At 40.9% G+C, this 13,659-nt stretch overlaps 1 protein-coding gene across 1 annotated transcript in view; it reads left to right on the forward strand.

Moving 5' to 3' along the window:
* The window catches only part of LOC139720439 (uncharacterized), a 36,222-nt gene extending 33,227 nt beyond the window's left edge, over nucleotides 1–2,995 (forward strand). Inside the window, exons 4-5 of the mRNA XM_071631799.1 lie at nucleotides 735–833; nucleotides 1,751–2,995. Of these exons, the coding sequence (XP_071487900.1) occupies nucleotides 735–792 (58 nt within the window). The 3' untranslated portion in view covers nucleotides 793–833; nucleotides 1,751–2,995. The remainder of the gene's footprint in view (nucleotides 1–734; nucleotides 834–1,750) is intronic.
* Nucleotides 2,996–13,659: the final 10,664 nt, after the last annotated feature.

A 13,659-nucleotide genomic window follows, 5' to 3' on the forward strand; every position in this document is an offset into this window, starting at 1 on the left:
AAAAGATGTTTCTGGATGATGATGCAGCAGCTTACAAACCTTTCCCTTTTAAAGGTATGATACCTGCAAAGTTAACTACAACTTTCATTATTTTGATGCCAAAGATACGGTTCACTTCTAACTTCATAGAAACAGAGAACAGAACTGAATTTAGTGAAAGTACATTTGTAAGTGTGCAGTTCGGTAGGAGACTTTGCTATCCTGGATGAGGAAGTACTTTCTTGTAGTATACAATGTCATATACATGTAGATGGTACAGTACATACATGTACATGATCCTGCTATACTACTTTCAGTTTCATTTATTTACATCACCCTGTGGTGAGACCACAACATTGTTTTCATCTCCCAAGTGTATACTTGTAAAACCAGAAACATTCGCTGTGGAAACTTTCTCGAATTGGAGCCGACGGCCTTTTTCAGGGCATTAAACTTTCGCGAATTTCAATTGGCATTCATGCATTCTGTAGTGTACAGACAAAACTTCGTTACTTTCTTTGAAAGCTCATCACAAAATTTCTGAAAGTTTCATGCAAGCGAAAATTTCTTGTGTTACAACATTTCCATCAAACATGAAAATGTCAATGATATCAGCTATCCATGATTAAATACATATATACATGGCTTCTTCAATTGGCTTGCAAGTTTGGGGCTGTTACATTTAAATTGGGTAATAGTTCGATATTCCTGTCGCCAACACTTGTAGAATATGTTTATTCTTCCTTTTCTTGCAGCTGTATTGACAGTTGGTTTGAGAGGAATCGGTCGTGCCCCGAACATCCGAATGACTAGCAGGAAAGGGAGTGTGTGTGACTGGCATCTAGTGCAGTAAGGTAAGCCTGTCGACCGACGAGGTCCATTTCCTTTTACAGGCACTCTTCAAGGGCATTACTTAAATGGCTGCTTTGTGTTCCTTGTCATATGTCAAAGCAAACCTGTCCAGCAAACTTTTACTCTTCTTTCACAATCAGGTATTCAAAAGAAGTCTTGATGTCTGAAATGTGCTGTACAGAAACCAGATCATTGATGTTGTTATTATTATTATTGTTATTATCATTCTTAAATGTTAATATAGCATTACTGATAAAGTCAGCAACAACTGCATATAATATTCCAAATCTTAGTGTGCATTTAGATGCTGTTTTTTGTTTTGTTTTGTTTTGTTTTGTTTTTTGCATAGGCTACAGACAGTTCTATCAAAATGTATACAGGAAGTTCCTCGTGAAATCATAAGATGTGCTATAAGCATGATTTTGTCTTTTGTAAACTTATATTTTTCCAGTGTTTTCTTCATCCAGCTGAACATGATGATATTAAACAATTGCATTGAATTCTACTGTGCATGGCCCGTGGAAATCAAATGTCCATGTATATGTATGGACCAATTAAGACTCGTAATCTGAATTTGTTGATCTGTTCTGGTTTTGCTCAGTGTAGGTATAGAGTGTCAACAGTCAGCAACATTTTAAGAAGGCAAATTTTGTTTTTATAGGACTGACTGAAAAAAAAATAAGGCATGTTAATATTTCTTTGCTAAAGTTTTGCTCAGTGTAGGTGTAGAATGTCAACAATCAGCAAAATTGAAAACAAAAATAGAGATTTTAATTTATAAAATTAGATTTAAAAAATTTGAAAAGCATGCAAATATTTCAAATTTTACTGTATCGTACAAATAATGGTGACCAGCATGATTGATAAGTCCAAGGATACAAAACATTTGAATTCTTCCTTCTTTCCCTATTTTACACAGATTATCATCATCAACTCATCATTTCAACAGAGGCCTTTTCTGAAGTATCTCAAGCTATCTTCCAAGACGTCTTTAATAGCACCGAGTAGGAGTAGCCCAGTCGGAGTCTCCTCGGAGGAATTCTCTCTCTCTGGAATATTTCACTGTCTGTGGGGGAGATACTGGCACCCATTCTCCTGTGGAAGAGGGGCGTGCCTGCCTTCTTACTAATCATGTGACACGTGTGGCAAGGATCAGGTGACACATGCAGCACGGATCAGGTGACCCAAGTTCTATGTGGCAGTGCTTTGTAAGTGCGCGTACATCCAAACCCTGTCCGACATTGATGTATGTATTTGGCAGGATCGATAGAGCCACAGTTTTTGGAGCGAGCGGAGCTTTTAGCTAAGAGTTTTCCCCCCGCCGTGCTCGCCATTTGGTACAACTTCTGTCGATACCCGGACCGCGTGCATTGTCGCAGTCGCCTGATGATGAGGAGAACTTGCGTGAGATAATGAGTGAATCTTACCGCGGAGCTGTAGTGCAATGTTTTCTTCTTTTCTTTTTCTTTGATGAGAGGAAGCCCAAATCAGAGCAAGCAAGCACCATGATGTATGGAAGGCAGCGACATTTGGTGACACAATACTGTGTGTGTTCATTTTTACTTTTTGTCTTCAATATGGTAAAGAATGGGAGCAGCAATTTTTTAGCTTAGTGTCTACATACTGCAGTTTTATGTTGTGCACCAAGTGAAAATATAATATATGTGTCATTAAAATGAAACGCCATGTGTCAAGCGTCCGTCGTCATCATGCAGAGGAATATTTTCTTGCGTTGCCAAGGTGATGGTCAGCACTCTCTATGCCATTTGTGGGGAAATCCAACATGTGTGTGTGTGTGTGTGTGTGTGTGTGTGAAAGCAGCATCTGTTGGAAGCTACTAATCACAATAGAGCTACTAGTAACAGGAGCAAGGAAACGGAATTATGAGAGTGGAGTTTGCCGACATCAGAAGCAGTGTGTGGGACACCCCTGTGAATCAGTGTGCGTCCAAGCAACAACGAGAGAACTGGGGACAGTGAAGATGTTCCTCTGTGATGTTGCATCCATCCTTAAATTGCTTGTTAGTTAAGTACATTATTAACTCTGCACTTGTGTGTTTGTTATTCCCAATATGAAGGATTTCCTTCTTTTTTTTTTTGTCGTAGGCGTACAGTGCCATCCTAAGAGTTACGTACTTAGAAGAAGAAAATGTTTAGATTTTGGTGAAGAGGTCTAATATGTCACCATGTTTGCCAGAATCTCAACATATAGACAATGATCATGCTGTATGGTACACTATTGGAAAAGTAGTTTAAGTGCATCTGGAATTCCTTTAAGGGGTATTCAACCTTAATGGCACCTTGTTTCTTGCTAGGTGCTTAAGATATCGCTGATTTCCCGTTTTCCTGTACGTTACATCACCAGACATAGTTCCAGACATAGTCTGGGGGCCTGCCATGATAATAGTTAGCAGTGCATTCAGCTCAATGCTGGTAGTAGCCTCCTCAGTCCAGGCTCTTTGTAAGCTTGAACGGGCATGAGCTAGACTCATCAGTCCAGACGCTTTGTCTGTCCGTGATTTTAATGAACTAAACTTGAGTGCAAGGGGTTCTGTCCACCATCACATGGACATAATGCGTGCCATGGATATTTGAGTAAAATGTGTAATTGGAGAATGCTATGAATTACTACATCCACAATATTTTCTGAGTACTGCTTTCTTGCACAAATAATTGTACCATACACTGGGAATTTACATTGTAATGGCTCAACATGTATGGATCTGTGGTAAATAACATTGATTTGTTTGTGTGTTTGTTTGTTTTAAATAAAAGAAAATATACATCTGTCCGCTTTGAGTAAAAAATATGAACATAATACATTCTTTATTGGTGCAATAAATACAGTGTGGTGCATACAGAGTTGAGACTGCTCAAATGCAGGAGTTGGTTCTGGGATGATAGACCAAAGCTTTGCCTGAAGTGGGATCCTTGGTCTTGGCGCCTGAGCAATAGTGTGTTCTCGGAAGAAAGTGTTTACACACAGATTTTATGGCACAGAAATATAGCCAGGCAAAAATGTTCTTAAATTTTGTGTGAATGATTAAATTTCCATTGAATGATTCTTTTTCTCAAAAAGTGTAGGGGACTATAAATAAGAAATTATGTTTGAAGAAAACTCACAAACGGTGTACAAGATCCTGCATTTCAAATACTACATGTACTATTAAAGCACCACTGAAGAGACAGCATTGGATGTATAGGCCATACTGCAGATATCATTATTATGTAACCTCATTCCCATTCTATCCTGTTTGTTCACTACATTTTTGATTTACAACAGCCTATTACTGTGGCAACTTGGTAGTAGTAAATCTGATTAATCAAAGTATGTGACATCACAAATTCTATCTGTGGTGTTTTGGGAACAATTCCTTCCCTCTTTTTTTTTTCCCCCCTTCGTATAGTTTACAGAGTAAACAAAATGTCTGGCAAAACTGAAAAAAAAAAATCCACATCCCAAGGCCCTCGATCTCTGCAGGGAGCATGAAGTATAGTGTCTATTTTTTTTTTTTAGCATTGTGAGCCTATATATTGATCACTCTTTTACCCATTAGGCCTTTAGATAATTTAACAGCAGAAACTATCATATTGTCTGCATCAAATTGGCCACTCAGAATTTTACTGCGTATTGAATACTGGAGAAGACTAGATGGAACCGGTTTGAACTTGAGCAATTCAGAAAAAAACAAAAACAAAAACAACTGGCAGTATGAGAGAAAAATGTGGACAGCAATCTGTTAAAAAAAAAGTTTTGCCAATTTAACAATTTAAATGTATTTGATAATACTGCAACTGAAATGAAAAAAAAAATGGTGAATGACCAAACTGGAGATCAAATTAAAAGGAAGTTGTATTCAGACCTACAGATGTATATTACCAACAATAAATGCTAAGAATATATAATGAAAGATGTAGCTAGCATCAAACCACAAAATTGTGATTTGGGGGACTAGATGGGATGAATTTCATTTGCCACTTCATGTTCAAGTCGCCTGTAATGAGTGAAATCAAAAGAGAAAATGACAGGCATGTCCTCGAAATCAGAGACAAAATGAGAAACTTGTGAAATTTTAACGATTCACATGTTTTCACTGAGCAGCAATATTGAATGGAACCACACAGTATATGCAAATTAGATAAGGTGATCATACCATCTCCTCATCTCAACTCTCTGATTGGATTGTACACAGATGTGTTTGAAAGCCGACTTTTTTTGTCTATACATTAGATTGCAACATCATCATAATTGTTTTCGATCAAGTACTTTTTCCTTGTTGCTTAATGGGGAAAATAAAATTTTGATAAGACAATGCTCTTGACGTGAAATTGCCCCTTTAATATATTCTCTTTCGTATGCTGTAGGCAATGAGAAATAGTTGTTCTGGTTGCAAAAGGGATGTGATCACTCGCGTTAATGTGCGTTCTACGTTCATTCCGTGCGGGTAATCATTGCCTCGTTGCGGCAGAATGAACCGAGTGAAGGTCTGTTGGAACCGACCTACATTGTACGTAGCCACATTAGCAATGTCTATGCATGCATGATGAGCTTGATCGCGCGGAGCGTGATTTCATAGAGTCGGTTGCCATGGTAGCGCATTGTCCATTGTATGTTGATGTAGTAATATAATCATGCGACGTTCAAAAAGGGGGATGCGGTTGTTAACGTGACATTGTAGTGTAACTGATATGCTTTTGCATCATCAGTATTGTATCTGCTCATTTCAGTGAATACAGCACATGCTGTATCAGTGCAAACATATCCTACTTTGTGATGGTGTGGACCAGTTTTGATTTAACATCCCTCAGCTAGGGCATGCATTGGTATGTCTTTTGATTAAGCAAAGGGTGGATAACAGGCCTGACGTGATCAGTATTCTGTGTAAATGAAGGGTAGTCCTGAAAAGAAAGAGAATATGAAAGCAAGTAAACACATAACAAACACCAATACAATGTATGTGAGCCAAGCTGGTTGGGGTGAAAGTATTAAAGAATATAAAGCTCCCCACTGCATCCATAATAGGGGATGATCTACATGCTAACATGAATGTGTTCCCACAACATGCTCACAGCTGGGCAAACACTGCGATGATCCGTGTACATGGTTTTGCGCCAGCGGCACTGCGTGCCACTGACGCCTTTGCAAAAAGCCAACGGTTCCCAATTAATTACCCATGTCAGTGTGTGTGTGATTGCGTGTGTATGCCATGTACTGTGTGCATCCATAGGAGGCCTTTTCCTTTTCACCGAGGTCATTTTCTACCCCTGCATTGTTGCGAGATTGGTAACTGGTTGTAAGTGGTTGGTCCAGAGACATTCCTGGCCACGATGGACGGTTCAAATTGGAAAATCAATTCCAATTTTTGTCCCAGCAGGCTAGGCATTAAACTACTGCTAATGCATACATGTGCCACACAGTAAGTGAGAAAAGAGCTGACATTATATACACATGTATATGGTAGATCTAGTGTCATGGTATTACTGCAATCAAACGTTGTCAACCCTGTCATTTTTTCTTGTATGTCAAAATATACTGTTTTTCCAAGGAAACTCAACAAAAATCTCACGGATTGTGCCTGGTCATTATTGTGTTCCCCCTAAAAAGTGAAAAAGAGCAAAAAAGGAAGAGACTTATTGCATATAGTGTAGGATGTGTAGAGTGTGTTTAATATAGGGACTGATTCATGTTGACATTTAGTTCAGCTGGTGGGTCCACTTCAACATTTACATGGAAGAGACTGGGATTGCACAGGTTTTAACATTAAAATTTTGATTTAAGAAGCCCAGGAGCATATTGATTTTACATGCCATATTCTGTTTGAGTGTAAATGGGCCAAAATCAATACAGTTATCAGAACAGTTGGTGCATATTTTTCTCTCTCCTGATTTTCCTTTTCTCTTTCTTTCATGCAATGCCCTTGAGAAGTGATCGAGGCAGAATATATATCAGGCCTGTTTTACCTTTCCCTGGAGGATGTGTTGCCTTAAATACCAATCCAGCCATGATGAATTTGATTTCTGGTGGAAGAAAGAGCTCAGAGGCCGATCAGTCAAACGGTGAATTGTCAACTCCATGGCACAGTGGCTGCATCTCCATGAGCAGATGTCGTCTCTTAAAAAAAAAAAAATGCAGTGGGTGTACATTACGTGCACCATGCCATGCATCAAATATTTCCACACACCTATTTTCGGGGGTCCTCAAGCGGTCGCTCCATTAAGTCGTCAGCGGAGGGAATGGTTTTGTTGTGAGCAGCCGTCCGACAGGACAGAGGGTAGGATTAGAATCATTTGCGATCTTATCTGTGACCGTATCTTTGCTGCTATCTTCTTTTTCTCTTCTTCGCAAACTTGTTTTGCAGTCTTGACCTTCACCTCTTTTGCCTCTGCTACTACAACTCTATCCTTAACCATGACCTTGGTTGCATCTTTTCTACTTATATCTAAAATCTCGTCATAAGGTATTGCCCCTTACTCTGCATTTTGATTGTCAGTGTCAATCTCTTCATCTTCTGTTATCTTTAATAATGTTTCTGACTCGTGCATCATGCCACTATCTTGGGGACTCATCATCTCTTATGTTTGGGGAGAGGGGAGGGGTCCAGTCTGCCGGGTCGTGGTGGTCTGTGGGGTCTGGACCGGGGCTTGGGGTCTCTGCATCTGGTTTGTGTGGTGACTCTTTGATGATTTCCATCACTTCATCTTTTTTAGTCAGGTCCTCTGCTGGACCTCTCTTCATCGCATCTTCTCCTTTTTCTCTGCGGAGACTTTTGTCTTCCAGAATCTTCAGCTGATGAAGAGGAAAAACTTGATCTTTCCTCCCTCTCTTCCCCCTCCCCCTTTGTCGTCCTCAAGCACTGATGATATATAAGAAAGGGAAAAAAAGAAAGTAAGCAATTGAATCAGAAAAAGTCAACATTATGGATAGTTGACCATTTTATCAATATCATTTTTTTGAAGCTCTGAGATCTATGAGAAGATTCGCTGACACCCTGTCCCTCTCCTAACTTGTCCTGCGCCGAGAGTATTTGTTTTTGTCGAAGGAAGAGATAGAGAGAGAGAGGATTAATGAGTGTATGAGAGAGGAGGGGAGGAATAAGGAGAGGAGAGGTAAAATAAGTGTGTGAAAAGACCCTTTCAAGGGATGTAGGATTGATAGAAGGAAGAAAAACATCTCCACTAACATGGTTCATGTCCCACCCATCTGATGAAGAACGTCTTCGTGGCCCAGATGAAGTCAATCGGCACTTTCAAAATACCCTTCTCTTTGCTCCCCTCTGGATCCTTCCACCCCTTTATGACCCTCTCCGTGCACAGCCTCATGCAAATTCAGGCACTCTCTGAAATGGACATTTTGCCTTTAAATTGGGAAATAGGCAATTAATTATATCACAATGCTAAGGCCTAATGCCCAATCAAAATTATGAATTTGAGAAATTCTGCTACTTCTTTTTATAACTGAATCTGTGAGATCTAATGTATTTATTGAAACAAACATCCAGATTTTTTTTTGCCTGCCAAATTTAAGCAAATTTTCATACATTTCACAGTGAATGTGATATCTACACATTGTAAGTACTGTCAAGCAACATTTTTATCTTTTTTTTTTCAGTAGAAGTGTGTTTCTTCCTGTTTTTCACTTTAGCTAAAATATCGCGTGGGAGGATTTGATGCAGAATATGAGGTATATGTTTCCACTGTACTCTTGCTCACAATTCCAAAGGCTAAGTGATATTCCATTTCCAAAAGTGTCATTTTTCTCTCCTGGCTGTAAGGGGAAAAAATTATCAGGGTGGGGTAGGGAAGGGGATGGGGAGTTATCCTGTGAAACAAATCAAGTGAGTTGATATAATGTGCAAGAAGTCCTCTTTCTTTGTGTGCTATTTATTTTTTCCCCCACAGAGTGGAGAAGGAGATAGCAGCCTGATTCTGAATCCAGGGAAATAAATTCAATTTGAGCTGTCGATGTGGAAATGTTGCACATCTTGCATGGTGGAAAAGCAGTCATGTGTTTTTTTCTTTTTCTGTGTGTACGTGTCATGTTGGTTTCTTGTTATCAAGCATATATCCGTGTGCAACATATGGCTTCCGTGTGATATGCATTTCGAGACGTAATGTGGAGCGTTTGACAATGCCTGCCTCGAGTTTAACGTGGAAACTGCACTTAATGGGAGAAGTGATATGGATGAATTATTAATCAACCCCCTACCCCACCCCCTACACCTCATTCAGTGATGGTGATTGCCGAGACTCAACAGGGCAAAATTTTCCAAGCATATTGTGACAATATTCATCCCATTTCCCTGCCACTCCAACTGGGCTCATGTTCCATTGATACAGCGTTCCGCGGTGCTCCGCAGCCATCTTTGGTAAATTTCCCATAATTAGCCCTCATTTGATGGGGAAGGAGGGGGAGGGGAGGTTGGTCGGTATTGATGATGAAATTGAAGAGCATTGCCCCTATTGTTCTGCAGCGCCCCCTGAGTGACACGTGCTTGTGCACGGCAGGCCTCGTGCTCCGTCATCCCTGAACCTCAACATATCATTAAGGCATCAACTCTGTTGGTATAGCGCACATCATCGCCAGCAATTTTGCGGCTATTTTGCACAGTACAAGTCCCAGCATGCCACTCGCAGGGGATGAGCTGATATGAGGAAGTGTCAAAAACCACCTCCTCCCCACCGTCAGAATACAAAGATGCCGCTTCTTTTTTAAACTCGTGTGATCACCAACTTTTGAGTGAAAATGGGAGGAATGACATCAACAGTGTGACGAAGTACAAGTTGTCGGAAGACCTATTCGGCTCCCCTAGTGAATATACTACAACTTGTACTTTTCATAGGGAATAATGCAGCAGCACCATTATAGCTCTTCATTCAGGGAGCTCTCTTCCCCTCCACCCCTCCCCCCCTCCCCCCCCCTTTGCTTGAGTACTAAGGCCTACGTGGTGCTATAGTTTGGACATATTTCTCGCCAAGTCGGCCACAAGTTGTCATGCCATTCTTTGCTTCCTTCCTTTTCCGAACACTTAGAGTCGCAAAGGAGGCTGGGGTGGAAGCAATGAGCTGACTTCTGATTAATGTGCTACTTAGCTAAAATACATGTCTCAATTGAGAAAATTAGTGCTATCTCCTTATATCTGCGACTTAATTGCGATTTTTGTTTTTTATGGTAGGGTGTTTTGTGATACAACTGACTGATATCTAATATGATAATTCTAACATTTTTTCTTTTTTAATCACTGCTCCCAATGTTGAGGCATATTTCTTGCCAAGTCTATCACAAGTCATTATACCATTCCTTGCTTCCTTCCTGTTCCCAACACTAAGAGACACAAAGAAGGAGGCTGGGGTAGAATTAATGAGCTGACTTCTGATTAACGTGCTGCGTAGCTATAAAAATACATGTCTCTGCTGTTACATTAATGGTCTGTATTTTGTTCTGCTGATCTCTCTAACATGGTTGTGATAGAAATTAGTGGTTCCTGTTGTCCCATATCTGTTCTTTGAACAGGGTACTGTGGATTGCATTTATCCCCCACCTCCCCCCCCCCCCCCAATTGAAAACAGCAAAAGTAGCTTACCATAATTATACTCTGATGAACCAGTCAGGGGACTATCACTGTCCTTTGTATAAAGCCATCACCTAAAAGAAAAATATATACACTGGAAACTATATCTCTACCTTTGAATGATTAAACATTTTCCCTGCTTTGAGCAGTGTTGCATAATTTGCATGTACAGGATGTATCAAAAGTGTGTAAGGTGTACCAAATCTAATGTACAAGTAGGGTTTCTCCCACAGAGAAAATGCAGGAGGCAGAAATGCAGGAATTTGTTTATTGTGTCCGAACCTGGAAATCATGGTTTGCATAGGAAATGTGTCAATTCCGAGGAGAGCTTTGCTGCTTGCTTATTTTGTCATCAACTGGGTGAACCTATTAATTCTGCACAAAGTCAGAAAAATAGTTGCCAATTTAAGAGAGAAGCAGAAACTGTTTTCTGCTTACTTGTGTGACAAATTCAATAATCATTTGTAAATTTTGCAATTCAGACACAAATGGAAATTGAGCGACTGAAGTGAGCAGTTGTATATGAGTAGCATGGGGTTCAAATGACAGAAAATGTTTTACTCTGTCTCATATAAAAACACAACAAATTATAAATATCACTATTGAAATATGCAGCACCAAACCACAGATATGGAGAGTCCAGGACTTTAAGAGTTAAAGGCTCTCTGCCACATTTGCGCCACAATGGGAACAATTTGATTGTGGTGTATGTGGGTAGCAGCACTAATGCAGCGGAGAGGGAAGTGAAATGGAAGCTGCCAAAAGCAGCAGCAGGGGAGAAAAGTGGAAATTAATTCCGAGTCTGTTGCGTCTAGCCCCAGCAGTCGGCTCTCGCCCGTATACATGTGAGCTAATTGCATGGAGACAAGGCGTTAATGTTTAATGAAAACAGCCGACCTGTCTCACAGTAGACCTTGTCCCCCCCCCCCCCCTTACTCCTCACTCGCCAGACGGTGGTTGGGGGGGAGGGGGCAACCCACCTCTCGGAGCTGTGCTAATGGCTGTTGCGTTACCCCGGGCAACCGATGGCGCATGCCAGAATGCCTATTAAAAAAGGGGCAGCCAACAATGTTATCATTGCGACTGTCAAACTAGATCAAGAGGAGGAATTTATTCATGAGCCTCGGTGTCATTGGTTGCCGTGAGCTTTCGGAGCACACCTTGTGTAAAATGTGTAGGGGGAAAATAATTGACGACTGGATCGTCTAGATGAATTTGCCCTTGAAAGCTGGGGACGCAGCCTGAATCCATATGATGTTTTTTAATTTGCCTGTAAAAGCAGGTGAGAAATTTGTGTTTTTACCATACAGCTGAATCACATTTCTTTAAAGTAGGTTTCTGTAACATTTCAAGGCATTTTTCGCACAGGCATTGGCAACATGTGAGGTGACTATTGCTTTCCTTGAGCTTTCCTCACACTCTCTAAAATTGTTCCATTCCCCGAGAAGACTGGACCTAATCATGCACATGATTTCGACAGAATGCACTTTGAGAAGGGCAGATTCAACAAGGCGGAGAACAGAAAACATAAGGATGGTTCTGAAGTTGCAGCTACGACAAAGATAGGAGTTCCATTGTGGGGCTGATATCTCGTTTTTAGAATGGCATTGCTGAAAGTATATAAATATTTAATATGTGAGTGATGGGGAGAGAGAGAGAGAGAGGGAGGGAGAAAACAAAGACCTTGGAGAGATGTTGAGGAGGTGGAATGTGGGAATGACTGTGTAGGGGCCAGGCAGGGAGACCATGTCGTGTGAGTATGCTGACTGTTCCTCTACTGATCGTGCCAGCAGCACCTTCCACGGATATTAAGACCATCAAATTTGCAATTGTAATTCTGTCAGATGTGGGTGGGTAGGGAGGTGGGGGGGGGGGGGGGGGGGCGGGGTTGAGAGTGGATTTCTTTCTTTCTCTTTAGCTTGGAGAGTGATATGCATGTTGCCATGCTGTAGAACGTGCTATCCTGAGTTAATAGAGTCACCACATGCAGTGGGTCTTTTGTCCGTACGACAGTAGGCGTGCAGTACACCTTTGTGCTCACGCCCCCAAGATTGTCGGCAGCAGGAAATGGTCATGTTGTCTGACGATATTTCTGTCTGTCCTCTTACCTGTCTGCAGACCTCCACCCCCTTCTCCCCCGACCCCCCTACCAACGCCCCCCCCCCCCCAACCAACCGGGAGCTTGTGCAGTATGATATTGCTATTGTATACCTCCAAGAGCTCCAGTTTTGTCATTCCTGGCCCAAAAATCCAACTATGAGGTGTTATGGAATTGTTAATCAGATTTGGGACAAAGAGTAGATGAAGTTCAGAAGTCAAAGAATTTGAAGTGTGTGTGGGGGGGGGGGGGGGGGAGTGTGCAGGAACGGAGGTTAGTTGAAAGTGTTTTTCACCATTAGACTATGAAAAGACACACACACACAAAAGACTGTTGTCTCAGGCAAACTTTTGAATTTGCATACGTGCATACTTCCAGCTTGCTAGCAGACATTATTTATCATTGTAAGTTGGGTGATATGCAGCGTGCTGCCTGACCGACTCATCTTTCAGATGGTCTAAGAAAGCATGTGTGATGCCAAGAAGAAGACCTATGACCTATAGGGTCATGACATCAAAGGTCACAGGGTCAAGGTCAAAGGAAGAGGGGAGGGAGAGCAGAAGGTGGTGGTCACTTCAAACTGTTCTGGTAGTTACTTTTGGCAGTGATTAAAAGAATCATTAAGTATAATGTGGATAATGATTAAGAGGAATTGGCAGTTTGTTAGGCTTGACTGAAGTATATTGAAATCATCGTCAGAAAATAAGAATACAGCAGAGTATCGACGAATCATGTCAATCATTAGTTTACTTGCTGTCGCTGATTCGGCAAAAAGAAGGTGTTTATTTGTTCTTTGTTGACCGTGGAACCCCTGTCATGAGTTTGATTTCCATGGAAATTGCAGTGATTTACAGTGTACTTACCATGAGAACAAGAGTATGTTTTTTTGGGTCTTATGTCAATCCTCAAGATCTAACAAAATATCAGAGTAGAGCTTATAGTTGGTCTGTCATGATTTTTTATTTATAACAGGAGTTGACTGTATGCTTCACATGTTGCTTGTATTTATGTGGCAGATCCCTGGATCTGACGCTCTTATGCTGTGTAATTTGAAACTTGACATCAGCGTAAGTTATGCCGTCATGGAGGGAAGTTATGATGTTAATGTGTACCGAACTGTGTGTGAATGAGAGGTTTTAATAATAAACAACGTGGAGGTCAT

The sequence above is a fragment of the Diadema antillarum genome, unplaced genomic scaffold (genome assembly GCF_040938485.1).
Source record: "Diadema antillarum isolate AM-2024a unplaced genomic scaffold, OU_Dant_1.0 scf00000128, whole genome shotgun sequence".
NCBI lineage: Eukaryota > Metazoa > Echinodermata > Echinoidea > Diadematoida > Diadematidae > Diadema > Diadema antillarum.